Genomic DNA, 18,003 nt, shown 5'->3' with positions numbered 1-18,003 from the left:
ACATCCAAAAGTCCAAGTTTTATTAAGTCTTAAAGTCTACTGGAAATTACCCTGAAAATAGTTGGAAAAGTGGGGAACAGTTCAAAAGAACTTCATGGGCCGGTTGTGCAGATAGAGATTAAGCTTATTCTAGGACCAAAAAATGGAATTCAATAGAAAACTCCATTGAGCTTGTTTTTTTGTCCTACACTAGGCTTAATATATATGGAGCACTAAATGTGCCATAATTAAAGAAAATAAATAATATATGAATAAATAAAAAAATATCTCTTAAATGATGTGAAGTTGCATGTTTTTCAAAAGAAATACACATTTCATTGAACTGCTGTTTTTTGGCTTTATAAAAAAAAATATTTTCCTGAACATTTTTAAATGGCCCTAAAACGTAACCTGTAAAGGTTAATGCCTGGTATTGAGCTGTAGAACGGTGCTGGCAGCCTGGCACAACCAAAACACACACTTCTCTGACCCTCTACCTGATCAAGCGCTTGCTTCAATGAATGTGACTGAGAACAGGCCACATGTTAACAATAACATATCTGATTCAATCGTTTTCAAAGTGGCCCAATTGTGTTTCAATAAGATTGAAACTTGTATGTCTGCTACTTGATTGACAGCTTAGGTATGACAGTTTGCTCTCAAGTGTCCAATCACAATGCTCCAGGCACATGAGGACAGCTCCATGTAATGGGTTATGTCCCGCCCCTTTTCATTTAAATTGAAATGTGTCATTTAAATGAAATGTGTATTTCTTTTGAAAGACATGGAACTTCACATTACTGAAGAGATGTCTATTTATTTATTTACTTATTTATTTATTTATTTAATTATGGCACATTTAGTCCTCCATAAATATGTATCTGCGAAACCAGTCCAAAAACCTTCAAGGAGGATGTTATAGAAATTATTGTTGTATCATACATTTCTGAGGCATTTCTGAACAACAAAACAGAATGGAATCTCTTGAATGAACCTCAGTGCCGGGACTAAATTCCATATTAAATCTGTCTTTTCCCTAGCTGTTGCCCTTTATCAGAACCTTTATCCGTTTATTCAGAGTAGATGCCAGCCATAGTAAGGCTTAATCCTAATCCACTTGCATCTTGTTGTTTTGGTTAAGTGGTCACGAGGCTCAGCCAAGACACTTGAGGCCATGCTGGCTGTTTACTAACCTGAGACAGAGAGCCTGCAGCTGCACAAATCGGCGTGATCAAGGCCCTGCATATCCTATAGAGGCAGCCAGAGAAGCAACAACTGGAAGTAGATGTCCCCGGTTTAACAGTGAATATGTCTGAAGGGTCTCCAAGGTGTCGTGGTCTTGTCTCTTAGTGCTACCCGGAAGAACATTGGGGCAGCAACGCAACTGAGATGCCGGAGCTCTGAGGAGGGTTGAGAGGCAAGGCGGCCAGGTGAGGAGACTCCTATGTTGCTGTGTGTTTGAACGTGTGTGAAGTTGGTGTTGAGGACGTGATTGTCAGATGGAAATAGGATTGTGGTATAAGGGGAAAGCGACAGAGATGTTCTGTATTTTTTGTCCTGTAGTTCATTGTATTTACTTGGAGCTGAAGCAGAATATAGAAGCCAATCATAGAAGTCCAGGAGGTGGGTGGGGGGTGGGAGGGGATCAGAATGATCTGATTAAAATCCATCCGGTTCTTATTGAAATTAGACTTTCACATGGTTAGCCTTGCACTTGCTTAATCATCTGGTAAGCCCACAGTGGACAGAAAACGACTACGGCTGCCATAATATTAAAAAGTCATGGATAAATTGTATTCAATGAATGCTCAAAATAATAAATGGTATCTATGTTGTGTTTGCATGTTGGTCCAAAGAGCAAAAGGTCATGGGATGTGGCTTCACAAAATCCGAGCAGCAGCAACAGCAGCTGAAGAAATGCAAACGAGGTGTTTTTTCTTTATTAACTTCAGTCAACCTGATTAGTCATTATCATTTGGAAATCAATCTAATTAGCATACCCAACATTAGAAATTCATTGTTTTCCATAAAAGCTATCCCTCTGCTAATGCTGTTGTTTTTCTATTTCTCTGCAGCCAGCATATCAGTTCCAGGTAAATCACAATTTCTATTTACCAATTGAAATCAAGAGCAAACATTAACTTTAAAAAAAAATACTTTGACATTATATACAGCAAAACAGTAGTTAAATAAGACTTTCTTCACTCTCTCCTTGTTGCTGATGTCAAGCTGCTACAGGTGAGTATTCTGAACTCTCCATTTGGATTCATCTCTACTGTAGTCAAAGAACAACCTGAGAAATATCAATATTATATCATGTCATCATATCTGATCAATAATGTCTGTCATTCTAGTTAATGGATCTGTACCCATTCTGCACCCTGAGCAGTTTCCCTCCATCCCTCATCCCTCTTGTACTTTTAACCCTCAATTCCGTCATCCCTTCATATTGACCTACCCTGCCCTCAGCCATAAGGTCAGCCCTGCTGATCCAGCGCTGGTACCGTCAGTACGTGGCCCGGCTGGAAATGAGGCGCAGATGCACCTGGAACATCTTCCAGTCCATCGAGTACGCAGGCGAGCAGGACCAGATCAAGGTGACTAACAGTCGACATCAAGACACAAGGCCACATACCCACATCCACATACAGTCAAACTGTCTAAGCCCTACCTGTGATGTACTTGGGTGTGGAAATCTCAATGAATGGAGTGGAGTAGAGTACAGTTGAGGAGCACTTTGTTGATTTCTGGGGGGAAATTGCACCTCAGGTCCCCATGAAGCCTAACAAGTGCATATGGCTTGGTACTTATAGCACTAGACCTCAATGTTAGGTCCCCATATAAGCAATATATATATATAAGTAAAGGTAAAGTTATAAAATACGTACATTCTCTTATCCACAGCTGTATAATTTCTTTGGCTACCTCATGGACCACTTCACCCCAGCCAGCAGTGAGAGTAAGACGATCTCTTACTTGTTCACACAAATAATTAACAACTGCAGACAAGCAAACGTGCTCTTAGACAATCTGTCCCCTTTGAGAAACATGACGTGTCTCTCTCTCAGGAAATCTCATCTCGCACATCTTCCGTGAAAACGACATTTGTCGTGACGTGGAGTGGGAGAGATACTTCTGCTACAAGAGCATTGAGATTCCTGATATCTACAGCGGCCCAAACCTCACCTTCCCTATGACCTTCTCCAACGCAGCAGAGCTGGTAGAAGCATTCCAGAACCACCAAGTAGGCACTACTACTCACAGCATGGCCGCAGCTCTTGCACTATCACAGTTGTAATAAACAGAACTCCCATACGTCACCACATCTACTCCAAGACAAAGGATTCCTTACTGATCGACCTATCTCTGTTTTTTCCTAGTAGCAGCTCCATTCTCGATACGTCCTTCAGCTTCTTGGGGAAACCTGGAGGCTTCTTCGAATCCTCCCAAACATAAATCAGGTCTCCACCTGCAAAAGCAGGGAGATCACCATCTGTGGTGAGGAGAACAGTAGCAGGCCACAGAGAGGAAGAGACATCAGTGTTGCCTCACAAGTCATTCATCTATTAGCAGCCTTTGACATATACAACTGAAAAAGTCACTTGCTCATTTATCTTTCCAGGAGACTTACATGGGCATCTTGATGATCTGTTGCTGGTCTTTTATAAGGTAAGTAAAGGGCTATTTTCTTTCCCCAAAGCTGACAATTAGCCCTGTTTTGTAATCATACATTTTTTAATTTGAATTTGCATCATTGAATTTTTGAATAAAGAATGGTAGATAGCATTTTCATCAAATAAATATAAAATTCCTCTATTTCCACACTATCAGAACGGTCTGCCATCGTCTGAGACGCCCTACGTTTTCAATGGAGACTTTGTAGACCGAGGCAAAGACTCCCTTGAGATTCTCCTCATCCTCTTCGCTTTCCTCCTGGTGTATCCCAATGATGTCTTCCTGAATCGGGGCAACCATGAAGATCACATCGTTAACCTGAGGTAGTCTGTTAAAACACACACATATTTCTGGTACAGTTCATAGATCCAAATATTGATCTATCCCATTTCCCTGTCTTTATTCCAGATATGGCTTCACCAAAGAAGTTCTGGGGAAATACAGGGTGGGTCCAGTTTTCCAGTCCAAACTCAGTGGTAAAATCACTGGCATTCTAGACTTAGTTGACCTATAGTGTTGTTAAATCCCACGCGCAATCAGGCTGATGAGAATCTGCTTGCCTCAGCAGAATGTCTAAATGTGTTTAGATTAGGAGCCACTTATAATGTCTATGTCAGAGTAAGATGTGGGTCAGCCTATTCATATAGCCTAAGGAGATTAGAGGACCTTTCTCTGCCAGCAGTGTCACTGAATTACCCTCCTTATGGTAACAACGCTGTAACAACATGATTTCATCAACCTTTGCTTGAACAACATCAGTTGATCAGCTGGCAGACAAACAATCTTGGTTCGGACAAATACTGGTAAAACTGCAAACATTGACATCAGCCTTGTTTTTGACGGAAATCACCGATTCGGAAAAGGGACATCTGATCTCCACTCATCAACGCTCACGTGTCTACAGGTTCACGGTAAGAAGATTCTGAAGCTTCTCCAGAAGATCTTCAGTTGGTTGCCGCTGGCAACGGTGATCGATCAGAAGGTGTTGATTCTGCATGGAGGCATCTCTGACACCACAGATCTTCATCTCGTCGCCCGCGTGGACCGACACAAAGTGAGAGCTTTACATCTCACAGACAAACACAGTCCATCAAACTCACATAATGATCACTTATCATGAACGAATAATCATTACATTATTATAAAAAACTATATAAAAGATTTCTAATGATAAAATGATACACGAAAAATGATACCTAGAAATATAACTCACTAAGCCTGTCTCTAATAAACTCACATAATGATCTAAACTTGTGTGAACTATATCTTCCAGCTGTCAACTGGTGTGTCAATTGGTATGTATCCAGAAACGTTTTGTAAGGTACAGTCTGTTGTTACGTGTGTGTGTGTGTTTGTGAACAGTATGTTTCAACTCTCCGGCCTCCCAAGAAGAGGATATCCGGCACCAAAGGTCAAGGGCCGGACTCTGATATGGAGGACGAAGGCGACCTCCCCAGGAACGCCGATGGCCGTCGACGGGTCCGCTCCCTGACCCACTGCACCTCCACTCCGACCTACAGGCCTGACCTGCAGCGCCGCTCCCTGCAGACCACCTCCCCTCGCATCAGCGTGGAAAGGGAGCTCAAGGAGAGACGACGGCAGGCCGGGTTCAACCAGTCCTACGGCGATCTCCGGAGCTCGTTCCTCTCAGAGTCCGACTCCGATTCCGGAGAGGCTGTGGAGACGGACGGGGACGAGTGGAAGCAGGTACAGGACGGCTTCCCCTCGTGGGGAGACCAATCCCCAACAGGAGAATAGGAGACAATAGCCTCAGATAGAAAGACTCAGCCCCCCTTATATTCACCATGGTGACAGCATGAGATGTTTCTCCGTTTCGTCTCCAGATCGTGGACCTGCTGTGGAGTGACCCCATGCCCCAGGACGGCTGCATCCCCAACAAAGTGCGCGGCGGAGGGTGCTACTGGGGTCCCGACGTGACCGAGAAGGTCCTGGGGAGACACAACCTGCAGCTCCTCATACGCTCCCACGAGTGCAAGCAGGACGGCTACGAGTTCTGCCACAACCGCAGGGTCAGAGTGAGGGGAGGGGTGGTCTGCTGGAAAAAGAGGCCCTGCACAGAAACAGACCACTACAACACATTGTCATTCCCTATGACATTTTGTGGCAAAGAGGCGCTATACGGGTCTGAATAAAGAGTTTCAATCATTGGTGATGGCTTATCAATAATGACAACAACTGTGCACTGTGCACTGGCCTCTCTTGTCTGTCCATGCAGGTTCTAACCATTTTCTCAGCATCAAACTACTACGAGTTGGGCAGTAACAGAGGAGCCTACATCCGACTGGGCCCAGACCTCACGCCCCACTTCATCCAGTACCAGGCTAGCAACACCACACGGGAGTTCACAATGAGGCAAAGGTAAAACAAGTAGCGAATCTGGACTGTGAGAACAGATTCTAACCGCTTTATTTTAAGAGCACTTGTTGAATTCTTTGAAGTGAAACTACTATGTGTGGCAGCTGTTTTTTAATTGTGTGGACTAAAATCTACTTCACACACAAAAATAGCACTCTCTCATGTGTAGACCAATGATAGACGACTCCTCACAGAAAGACACTTTGGACAGTTACCAATTGAATAAAAACCACAGCATATTTGAACATCAAAACTTGTGCATGCATCACACAGTCCAGACTGATGTCAATGCACATTTGGTTTGAAATGTGAAATGCACCTTTTAGCTGGGAACCAGTGTTGTAGAGACGTTGCCTCATTCGGTGTGCCGATTTGTGACAGTGTCGGGAGGACGGAGCGCTCTGCTCTCCGGGCTCTGAGGGAGCAGCTGTTTGCACATAAGTCAACCCTCATCAGCGCCTTCCAGGAATACGACCCCGATAACACAGGTATCGCTTCGCATTCTCACCTCTCTCAAATGTGCTCATCATCTCTAGACTAGCAGCTCACCATCCTCTGGTGGTTATGGGAGTATACACATACTTGATTCTGATTTCTTAGGGGTTAGAAATCATAATCAGCCGAACTGACAAGGACAATGAAAATGAAACTATGTTTGCTGTGTGTCTACTTTTAACACCTCCTTAACACAAAGAAGATCAAGGGCATTTATTTTGGTATGTCTAATCTGTTTTGATAACGTAGTACAAGTAGGAAGTATTTGGTGTACCGAATATCTCCAAGAAGTTCAGATGCTGTTTATTTATTGATCCAGTGCTATTGTCTGTTTAACAATAAATTAATGAAAGCTGTAACTTATTGTATTTAGGTAGAATGGAAATGCCTGGGAGTATGAGAGAAAATCAGTGAAAGATTGTGTGGCCACAAGCAAGCTACTAAGATTCTTTTGAATTTTCTAGGTAGGGGGGGCTGTGCAACTATGAACCCAATGAACTATTTTCCAGGAATTTTATATTTTACCAAGTAGTTGCAATACTGGGAACTGGGTTGAAACTCAAAACAAAGCAGTAATGCCTACAGCTATTGCTGTGTTAAAATAGCAGCTGTTAAAATGCTCACCAACCGCAGAAAAATAAACCTGGTCTACAAATGTATTGTACTGTTTAATGCAAACATGTGATGCATTATTTATCTATGCATCATTTTTTTATCCTGTGTATCCCTGTGTTGTATCTGTACAGTCATAGATGAAAAATATTGGCACCCTTGTATTTTAAGTAAGATAACTAGAATGTTTTCCTAACAATAGAAATTGAAAGTATTTGGTCTCCCCAATTTTACGGTTAACATCACAGAACCTTTTGTTCTGGATTCAGAACTTGACAAATTCACTTAAACCAGAAAAGGTATATAAATGGCATTGACAACATTATTGGCACCCTAGACTTAATATTTGACAGTACAGCCTTTGGTGTAAATAACTGCTATCAATTACCTTCTAAATCTATCAATGAGCTTCCTGCACTTCTGCAGTGGCAGTTTGGCCTTCTCCTCTTGTGCAAACTGCATCCGTTTTCCCAGATTAGAAGGATGCCCTCTCCTAACTGCTAGTTTCAGATCTCTCAACAAGTTTTAAATTGGATTTAGATTCCTGGCCACTTCAGAAGAGTCCAACATTTCATCTTGAACCATTCCAGAGTGCATTTTGACTTTCAAATGAGACCAACCTGTCTGAAACTGGATCTGTCATGCATTCCAAAATACCTTGGTATTCACTTGATTTCATGGTGCCATGTACACTTTCAAGGCACACAGTGCCACAGCAAAAATAAATGCTGTGCTTCATGAATGGTTGAAACTGTCGGATCTTGTGTCTGAAGGTCATCTCGAATCTGTGTGGTAGTGGGGATTTCTCTACCATTTGAACAATCCTTCGCTACGATCGTCTATCAAGTTTTCTCCTGTGGCCATGTCCAGTTAGGTTGCCTACAGTGGAATGGGCCTTAATCTTTTTGCTAACATTATGTACGGTGGAAGCAGGTCAAGGACCCAACTTGTAGCCTGGAGATTGTCCATGCTTGGCTACAATCTTGTGTGTGGCCTCCTCAGATATTTCTCTGGTATTCTTTCTTTTATCCCTACTCATTGTGGTAAACACAGTGACACAAAACAGGAGAAAGAGTCCTTTTCTGTATTCAAACGGATTAAACTTGAAATTGATACTGTGCACACCTTCAACTCACCAAAGGAGAGACAAATTACTAAGTATATAAGAACCACCTGCTTTAAATCAAATTATATATAAATAATTCTAAAAGTGTATAAAAGTGCCAGCATTGTCCAGGCAATTTGATTAATTATTTATGAAATTCAAAAATGTTGCAAATTATATAAAAAACATTGTTTTTTCTACAGTCCTTTTGGTGTGCACCTGATGGGGATACCAAAATGGTGAATTATGGGAAAAAAGGTGCTAGGGTGCCATTATGTCTGCCCATCGTTGTACATGAAGTAAATATGATGTATATGCATGGTGCCACAAAAAAAGATCAATACCTCTTCTACTGTCCTTTACTGACATTGTATTCATCTTTAGAAATACAGGATATGGTTTTAAGTCTGTCTCTGGTACCTCTCTGTGTGTCTCCAGGGCTGATATCTCTGAAGCACTGGGCCAGTGCCCTGGAGGGGGTGTTGAGGCTGGGTCTACCCTGGAGGGTGCTTCGCTCTCAGCTGGTCCCCAGTGCTCAGGATGGCATGCTGGACTACAACCAGTGGCTTGGGGAGCTCGCCATCACGGAGCCAAAAAAAGAAGTGGGTTGTCTTTATCAACACACACACACACGCACACACACACACATACGCACACACTAGTAGCAGGTACAGACTGTTCGTACCCATGCACTTTCACAGTTACACATCAACGTGCATGCAAGTCATTCACAAAACGGTTACTAACGTAGACACAAGTACACATTGATTACACTGATCCCTCGCATCACAATGAGCAATGCTGTCCATCTGTGCTGATGACTAATGTTTTCCGTGTTTTGTCTGACAGGTCCTCAATGCAAGTCTGCTGGAGACCATGTACAAGCACCACTCCAATCTGGAGACCATCTTTAGAATCATAGACACAGACAACTCAGGTCAGTAAGCAGATTAACCCAGATCCCTGGCCAATGAACAGCACCTGACATTTTCCCAAGCCTCTCAGCTCCTGGTGATACGTCTAGCACATGTAAAGGTAGCACACTTATTTCTCCTTTCCCTCAAGAGTGCCTTATTGTTGGAAAAACAGACAATATCACAATATCAGAAATATGATGCAGATCATTTTTATTTGTATTGTAATGATAATATTAAGGTGCCGGTCCACTATGCTTGTGAGTGCAGCGTCTTACAGCAAATTTCCAATAGTATAATTTATAGGCAGAACATACGCAATCTGTAATTTTTTGGGACTTTGCAAATGTACACATTTTCATCACTTTTGATTGTTGCAGACAGGACAAAGATGGAAGTAACAAACCCACTTTTACATCGGCCTGTTTCCAGCTAAACTGTGCCTGTCTTGGTCCCTAAGGTCTCATCTCATTTGAGGAGTTCCGTCAGACTTGGAAGCTTCTGAGTTCCCACCTGAAGACCAACATCTCTGACGAGGCTATCTCAGACCTGGCACTCAGCATCGACTTCAACAAAGACGGCAGCATAGACATCAACGAGTTCATGGAGGCGTTCCGTCTGGTTGAGGGCACCGGCCTGGAAGAGGAAGGGCAGTGATCTCCTGCACCCTGAACACCCCACAGTAGTTGGGGTCTCCACTCAGATGTCCACACTGACTGTTTTTACATTTGGTTTGCTAATTCCACAAAGAAATACTAAAATGGCCCGGATATATTATTGGCACCTTCTAGTAGTTCGATTTCAAGCAGGGGATTTCTGATATACTTTGGAATTGAACTCTCCTGTGGTGAATTGAAGATGCTTGCTATATGAAAACATGCATTCAACCAGTTTTAATAGTGAAAAGGATTCTCCTGTTTTGTGTCAGTGTGTGTAACACAGAGCGTGGACAAAAGAAGGAAGACCAAATAATTATATAAGGAAGTCTCACAAGATGGCTGCCTCAACATGGACAAAATTCAGGCTACAAGCCTCTGAAGACCTTGACTTGTTTGCACTGTGAATAATGTTATCAAGAAGTTTAAGGTTCATGCCACTGTTGCCAACCTAACTGAACATGGCCGCAAGAAAAAAACTTGATGGAAGATTGTAGCAAAAGACTGTTCAAATGGCAGAGAAAACACCAACACCACACAGATTTAAGGTGATTTTCAGACAAGGCCCGACAGTTTCAGCTCACACAATGAAAGGCTTCTTTTTTCTTTTCTTTTTTACCCTCAGACGGATCCCACTGCTGAGAGCAAGACAAAAAAAAGAAGCCTGATTGCAACTTACCATAACACACCTGAACATGCCAAAATCCTTCAGGAAGAATATCCTTTAGATAGATTAGAACTTTTTGGTACACTACCTCTTTACAAAAAAGTAAATGATGCTTTTGAATGCCTTCCCTACTGTCTAAATGGTGGAGGTTCAATGATAGTATGCGGTTGCTTTGCTGATTTAATCAGGTGAACACCAAGGTATTGTGGAGTTTTAACATTTTAAATCTAAACTGACAAATGTAAAAATAATAATGGGCAAAGGGAATTAAACGTAACCATATAAACCCACTAAGACCAGAAGAGGCAAGATGAAAGAAAGGAGTGGTTTTGTGCTAGAGAAAAATAGTACTCAACTTAAAAAGACATTTTATTATAACCACGTTGGGCTTGTTTACACCACTCAAACATTTCAACACGTAAAATGTTACCAAAAAATCATAAAAATGCTTATATACATAAGTGGTGATTTATGTCTCTTTATTGTGGAGTGGGAGTGGGGGTCAGCTGAGCATGCCCCCCCTTATGTGTACGTTGTCATGGAGACCGTGTTCTATCAGTTTAATGTCTTCCATGTCGTCTTTGATGACGCTTATCAGGTGACCTAGGCCTTCCTGTTGTTGCTTGAGGTGCTGGGGAAATAGAAGATGGGTATTGATCAGGCACGCACACAAACACCCACACCCACAACAAGGATACTGATTGGCTGACAGTAGAAGTGAATGTTGTCCTCACCTGTCTGATCTCACGGAGTAGGTCGGCATCAACGCTATAGCGTTCCTCAGAGCGTACCGCCCCAAAGTGGTTCTGCATCCGGATCTGGGACATGAGCTCGTTCAACCGCCCCTGGAGGGAAGCAAGACCCGGGTTACAGACTTACGAACGACTTGCGTAAAAAACACACACACACACACACACACACACATATTACATTCACCCGCCAACACATCCACAACAAGGCACAGGCACACAAACGTGCAAGAGAAGAGGCCTTCTAGACAGACGAGAAAGTGGGTTTTTTTGGAGCCCGGAGCGGACGGCACGGCCTCACCTTGAACTGTGTAGGAGCGTTGAGCTCAGACTGGCAGGTGTCCAACTGCACGCGCAGGTGCTCCTCCTCCACCTGGATGGCATAGCCACTCTTCCTCTGGATCTCCTGCTTGATGAGCACCTAGAGGGAGAAAAGATGTACTTGTTAGAGGCCAAAATGTCTGGTATAATTTCAATTCCCCCCCCCCCCCCCCCCCCCCATGTTCTGAGTGAATGTGTGTGTTTACCTGAAGAACCCTGTGGGAGAGGTCCATCAACTTCCTCTTATACTGGGCGATCTTGGCCACGGTGATGGACTGGTTCTTCTGCAGCTCGCTGATGTCGTTGGAGATGATCTGTTGGGAGATCACAGCCGACGAGAAAATGAAAACAGACATTTTTCTCCAGTGAGCAGCCGCCTGCTGCGTCTTTCTCCCCAATCGATACTCGAATCCAGTGTCGAGCTCCACCCATGGTGAAGGGTGGGAGGGTAACCCCTCATGAAGATCCCCCTCAAAGTTGATCTTTTTCTCTCTAATAGGGAGTTCCTTAACCCTTAAGGGAGGGTCCAGAGCCCCGCCAGATGCCCTCATTTCCATAACTACTTGAATCCCTGCATGTGTGTGTGGGTGTCCAGAACTCACATCCACTCTGGTCTGGTGCTGCTTGGTCATCTGGTCCTGGATTTTCAGCCTGCGGAGGAGCTCCTTGAAGCCCACCATGGGCACAGGGATCAACCTGGACAGGAACACAACCCCCCCCCCAAATGGACATCAGCTCACATCTTACATTCAGGGCGGTTTTATTTACTAGATACTGTGGTGGTTTTTTCCCCCCTTTCTGACAGTCCCTCAGGTGGGTCGACCTACTTTTCCGGGTCCGGATTGTCCTCTTTGGCCTGTTCCCAGATGATGGGGTCCACACCTAGGAGGGGGGGGGGGGAAACTGAAAATGAAGCACTTCCAGCACAACCTTGTTTGACTAATTTCATTGTAACACTTGTAGGAAAACGTTCCAGACACAAGTACAGGTCCACACACACCTGCAGGGGCATTCTGCAGCAGCTGTTTGAACTGAGCGGGGGACAGCTCGGTGCGTGTGACGGACATGAGAACGCCCAGCTGCGTGAGGTGGGCCTTGACGTTGGCCTGCTCCACGTAGCCGTACAGCGTGGTGGCTGGGATCCGCTTGGACGTGCCGTTGAGGGACCGCTCCACAACATAGATGATCACCTCCGTCCTGGTGAGGGACACACACACACACACACCCCCCCCCAAATAAGCCTAATCTCAAAGCAACATTCTCCCTCCCAGTCCCATCTGTAAACCCCAGTCTGCTGTGGAGAGAGAGAGAGGGAGGGACTCACTGGTCATCCGGCAGAGCTTTGACTCCCTCCACGTTGACGGCGAGCATGGGGTTCCCCCCCAGCAACTTGTGGAGCGACTCCACCAGCTGCTGCTGCTGCGCCCGCACGTCGGCCTCCTTCTTGTTGAGGGCCAGGGCCACCAGGCCGTCCTCGTCCTTGCTGCCGGGGATGCAGCTGTAGCCCACGGCCTGACCCGCGCACACAGACACAAACAGTCATGTCCTCTCATTGCCTGCCCCCCCCCCCCCCCCCCCCCTTTCTTGACAAGGAAAACGCGCTGCGAAAAAAAACGAGCACCCCCCGTTCAGTTACCTTAAACCTGCAGAAGGGGTTCTCCTGGTTGAAGTCCACGGGGGGGGCGTTGTTGCTGTAGTAGCCCTTGCCTGTGCCCCAGTAGGCCTGCAGCTGGTTCCACTTGGCCAGGATGGCATCGAGCTCGTCTCCCAGCAGGGTGGGGGCGGAGAGGGCAGTGACCTGCTGGTAGAGCTGGGTGGGCTGGGGCTGGGGTTGGGGCTGCTGGCCAAACAAGCCGCCTGTCACAGGGGCGCAGAGTGCAGAAGTCTTGAGATCAGCATGACATTTTCTGTTCTCATGACATTAATATGGCGCTCATCCACCCAGTGGAAGCACTACGTGATACATTCAACAACAAATATATAGAGATACTCCATGTAATAAGATATATGATTGTCTACATTTTCAAATAATGCACGCCATTTCGAGAAGAAATAACTTGGACATAAAAAGGTCCCACCTTGCTGTTGCTGGGTTGGCTGGATGTTGAAGCCGCCGAACCCTCCACCCAGAGTGGTCGTTCCAAGCCCGGTTCCAAACCCAGTCGTCCCTGGGGCGGTTCCAGCTCCCAGTCCAGAGGAGAACCCAAAACCTTTGTTCTGGGTGTTACCAAACAGGCCCCCTGAAAAGGACAGTTGAGACAAAGTGAGATCCGTAGACGTGAGTGCTTGGTGAGGGTAGCTTAATGTTTGACAGAAGCCCAGTTAGGAAGGTAAGATGTTATGGTAGAGTGGCACCATCTAGTGTCTGTCATGAAAAACCACACACTGGGCTCCAAGATGGCCTTGATATGGCTAGCAGTATCCTGGGTCGTCTTTATGACTCAATTAACTGCCCTTCTACCTTGAGGACCACTTTGAAACTCCTTCCAGCAGTTTCACTGCACTGAACAGTAAAATAGATTTTCCACAATGCTTTCAGATAGTCAGACGAGTGTCTGGGGTGTGCTGGGAGACAGGGAGGATGGTTTACTGGATGATTGAGCTCAGTTCCCGTCTGTCCCCCATGCCGGGGCCCCTAACCCCCCCTTGGCTCAGCCAGCCGTTCTGGTCCTGAGTCTAACCTGTGGCGCTTGAAGGAGCTGCAAAGCTGAAAGTGGAGCCGGGCGCAGCGGATGTGGTGGTGGTCCCAAAGCCCCCAAAAGCACCTGGGTAACAAGAGTAAACCGTCAGAGAAGGGTGACGAGAGATGGATGAGGTGAAGAGGAGTGTGAGAAGGAGGGGGGGGGGGGTCGCGATCAGTTCGTCAATTAAGGCGATGTGCAAGAGCTGTGTGAGCAGAACTCACTGATCTTGCCAAATCACTTTCTTTTTTTTTTTACTCTGAATTTGAGTATTCAAATTATTGGCCCACAAACCCTGTCACACAACTCCTCAAGAATGTAACTCTAATAAAGACATGACATAAGATGTTTTTGGTGTGGTTAAAACCAGGAAAGTCCAACAGGGTTTTATAAAAGAATTTTAAAAAGAAAATCTAAATTGAAGTTAAAAACCATGAATTCCACAGCACATTATCTCCTCTACAGGTTGTTTCCATCAAAAACAGGCATCATGCAAACATCTGTGAGAAAATCATGTTCCTGGGCACTGGACAGATACATACAGTGTGTATGAGGTGAAATGAAGAAAGCAACACCAAACTAAATACTGGAATGACTATGGAGAAATAGACAAACGTATGCTACCATAGACTGAACTGATTGGTTGATTGATTGATTGAAAAACATCTACCTGCGCTAGCCAGACTATTGCCAAAATTGAAAACAGTGCCTGTGGCAGAGGTGGTGGTGGTACCAAAGCACCCAACATTAAAGTTGACTGCTGGTGCGCCGGCATTTAAGCCAAACCCCCCAAAACTAAACCCACCAGCCGCGGTGTTCCCGGCTCCCAGCCCCCCAAATCCTGTAGCCGTCGAGTGAGGCAGCCAGGGGAAGAGAGAGAGAGAGGCACAGCGTTGAGTTAGTAGAGAGAGACAGGCTAAGAGACAGAGACAGGCTAAACTTTTGAAAGTGGGGTTAAACTGACATGTAAACATGAATCCGATTCCTTCCATAAGAACCACGTAACTGAATAAAAAAACACTTCAAAATCGAAACCGATATTTGATCTCCTAATAAAAATAATTCATTGATTCAAACCATTTTCTTTGATTCTACTTTGATGTCAACTATCCATTTGGAAAGCAACACATCGCACCCAGCGTCCGGGCATGAAGGACATTTTCGTTATGCGTGTGCTACGGCTCATAAGGGGAAGTATTTAACTGTATTTAGTCATTTACTGCAACACCCTTGGCTGTGTGACCAGCCCCTTCGTCAAGCTCACCTGTGGTGGTGGAGCCAAAGCCGAACCCTGAGGGGGCCGCTGCGGTGGTAGTGGTCGCCCCAAAGCCAGGGGCGGCAAGGCCTGCTAATAAAAACAAAACAACACAATTCAATCAAAACAGAAAAAGGCATTCAACACCCACCTCTTACCCAGTCTTCCACTTTATTGCGCATTTAGGAAGGAAAGTTGAGACCGGACGACCAAATCCGTTCTTAATGGGTTTGGCAGTTTTCTTCTTCAAGTAGTCTTTTGAATCAGAGTCAGTGTAAACCAGAGTGAGGACAGAGAAAGTGAAATAAAGAGTTCCTTAAAGAGACAAAATAAAAATGAAATATGGGAGATGCAGGGAATGTGATCCTGGGCACTGGACAGTGAACGGGGAGAGATTTCTCAGACCAGCCTGGCAGATGACTGCCTATTAACTTCCATGAACCTGAAGTCACAATGCCTGAGGTTAGCACACTGTAGCCTACTGCTCTGAGAACAAGGCCCAGTTAAATTGTATTTCCTTTTGCCAGAGATCCTCCCAGCCAACTCAGGCAAGAGTCTGTGACTAAGCTGGTTGGCAGCACTTCGAGCTTGTCTGAGGTCATTAAGGAGAGCAAGCATTTTTGCCACAATGGGAGCCTGACATTCTCATGCCCTCTACTGATCCTCAAACCCTCTCACATGAGGAATTTGAGCAGTCTGCAATCCGTTTGTTGTGGAATCATAAAGGTCATATTGTAAGAACCCTTCAAGCAAGTAGTCTCACACAATTGCCGTCTTTATAGTGGTTGACATTCTCACAAATCTACTGCTCACGCTCGAAAAATAACAAAACAATTTAGTCAATATTTCTAAATGAGAACCAGCATTCAGTGACATAGCTAGTGGATGAATAAAGCCATGTGCATGAGAAAGTATGTATTGAGAATGAGCAGAGATATGAACTTACTACCAAATCCTGTGGGGGCAGCTGTGGTGGTGGTGCCAAAGCCAAATGTGCTTGATGCTGTAGTTTTGGCACCAAATGAACCAAATGAAAATCCAGACGTGCCTTGACCAAAACAACAAAATACGTCAATGTAGCCAGTGTGGTATGCTGTATGGATATGACTGAGGCAAATGAGGGGTGAGAGGGAAAAATGGAACGACAAACTCGGTCCGATAATAGTTAGACCTGTAGAGTAAAAATACTGTAAAACCAACTGATTTAAACGCAAAAAGTAGGACCGCTGAGACTAGCCAGAGCCTGATACTAGTGCTGTGTATTGACAATGCTAGCTCTAGCTGGAAACGAGGTAAATAAACCAGCAAGCTTCAAATATATAGATTTCCGTTGTTGGTTGACTACCATAATGCAATAGTTGGTATAGTTCAAGTAAAATCCCATTATTGGAAGCTAATTGCTTACACATAATAAAAGTAAAAGACCCTCAAACTGTTGACGTTACTGGCTCCTACTAACTAGCCACACCACTTAATGTTAGCCAGTTAGCGCTAGCGTTAAAGCAGCTAGCTAGCCGCTTGTCTTTTTTGACAGACGCAGTTTTGGTACTTGAGTTATGGCATTAATGTTAGTCAGTTGAATTCACGTAAGTATACCAAACGATAATTACATTAAACAATGTAATTTTCAACATGTATATAGTGTATGTAAAGAAAATTAGGTTTTCCATACTTGCAGGATTGGTTGCAACGTTACCGAAGTTGAACGCCATGATTTATCCGGTCCACAAATAAAATGATCCGTCGGGAGATGTTGTATTGTTCTATAGTTCCGCAGCCAATAGTTTCAAAACCATGGACATGGATCTCTGATGCATAACACTTGTTTGTAATTAATTCAAGGATATTTACTTCGTATTATTGATAACCTTTTCCCCTGAGCGTGTGAAAAATCGTCAGGCGTTAATTAACGGTGAGATTAAACTTTTGCTTTTTATTCTAGAAAATACTATAGTACAAAAGTACAAAATACTGAACTGTTAATCAAAATGGTTGCTTTTATTTGATTGCAAATAAGTTCTCTTAATACAAAAAAGACAGTCTTATTCGTTTGCGTTGCATGAAAAGCAAAAGTGTATTATCGTTATGAGTATTGGAGCATGTGCGATCCCATGTTTTAGCTCAGTGCCATTTGTTTTGGTGATGGTGTAAGGCATGTATGGATCTTGAACTCAATCCAATCATTCTTGGCACACAAATGATTTACATTATGGTTAAAAAGCTAAATATAGCGAATAAAAAAGCATACTGAATTCTAAACCTGGAAAGACTGCTGATTATGCATAGAGGCTATGAATAGGAAATTCTATAAACCAATATTCATTGCATATTCATATTCTTCAATGCTGAGCAACAACGTGCACGCCATCTTGTTAGATGGTGGTGAAAACAATGCACAGTTGGATGGACTCCCTCTGGACACTTGTTCTACAGGCATTCTAATGATATGAAATGATACAATAGGACAGGAAATTATACAATCCGATACGTCAGTGAAGTAACATGATTTTGACAGTGC

At 44.1% G+C, this 18,003-nt stretch overlaps 2 protein-coding genes across 6 annotated transcripts; one reads left to right on the top strand and one right to left on the bottom strand.

The window, feature by feature from the left end:
* Positions 1–1,846: 1,846 nt before the first annotated feature.
* Positions 1,847–9,813, top strand: LOC136964556 (serine/threonine-protein phosphatase with EF-hands 2-like). The gene is made up of 16 exons (XM_067258714.1): positions 1,847–1,898; positions 2,449–2,576; positions 2,884–2,938; positions 3,048–3,223; positions 3,363–3,477; positions 3,602–3,648; positions 3,811–3,977; positions 4,063–4,099; positions 4,559–4,708; positions 5,017–5,361; positions 5,499–5,684; positions 5,891–6,033; positions 6,412–6,518; positions 8,681–8,844; positions 9,092–9,179; positions 9,617–9,813. The coding sequence occupies exons 1-16, from the start codon at positions 1,847–1,849 to the stop codon at positions 9,811–9,813; spliced, it is 2,157 nt and encodes a 718-aa protein (XP_067114815.1).
* A 1,128-nt stretch (positions 9,814–10,941) lies between these two features.
* Positions 10,942–17,240, bottom strand: nup54 (nucleoporin 54). 5 transcript variants are annotated; one of them, XM_067258603.1, is made up of 15 exons: positions 17,158–17,240; positions 16,432–16,533; positions 15,495–15,578; positions 15,036–15,071; positions 14,231–14,314; positions 13,628–13,789; positions 13,186–13,406; positions 12,874–13,061; positions 12,550–12,746; positions 12,377–12,431; positions 12,152–12,245; positions 11,756–11,863; positions 11,530–11,649; positions 11,214–11,324; positions 10,942–11,110 (listed from the first exon to the last, which is right to left on the bottom strand). In XM_067258603.1, the coding sequence occupies exons 1-15, from the start codon at positions 17,195–17,197 to the stop codon at positions 10,982–10,984; spliced, it is 1,731 nt and encodes a 576-aa protein (XP_067114704.1). In that variant the 5' UTR covers positions 17,198–17,240; the 3' UTR covers positions 10,942–10,981. The 5 variants fall into 5 exon arrangements, with proteins under 5 accessions (XP_067114704.1, XP_067114705.1, XP_067114706.1 ...); XM_067258604.1 differs by having other exon boundaries at positions 15,495–15,575; XM_067258605.1 differs by lacking the exon at positions 15,036–15,071.
* Between the last annotated feature and the right edge of the window lie 763 nt (positions 17,241–18,003).

This window comes from Osmerus mordax, chromosome 20, assembly GCF_038355195.1.
Source record: "Osmerus mordax isolate fOsmMor3 chromosome 20, fOsmMor3.pri, whole genome shotgun sequence".
In the NCBI taxonomy this organism is placed as follows: Eukaryota; Metazoa; Chordata; class Actinopteri; order Osmeriformes; family Osmeridae; genus Osmerus; species Osmerus mordax.
Note: the sequence above shows the minus strand (reverse complement) of the source record. Positions and strands in the feature narration are given on the sequence as shown.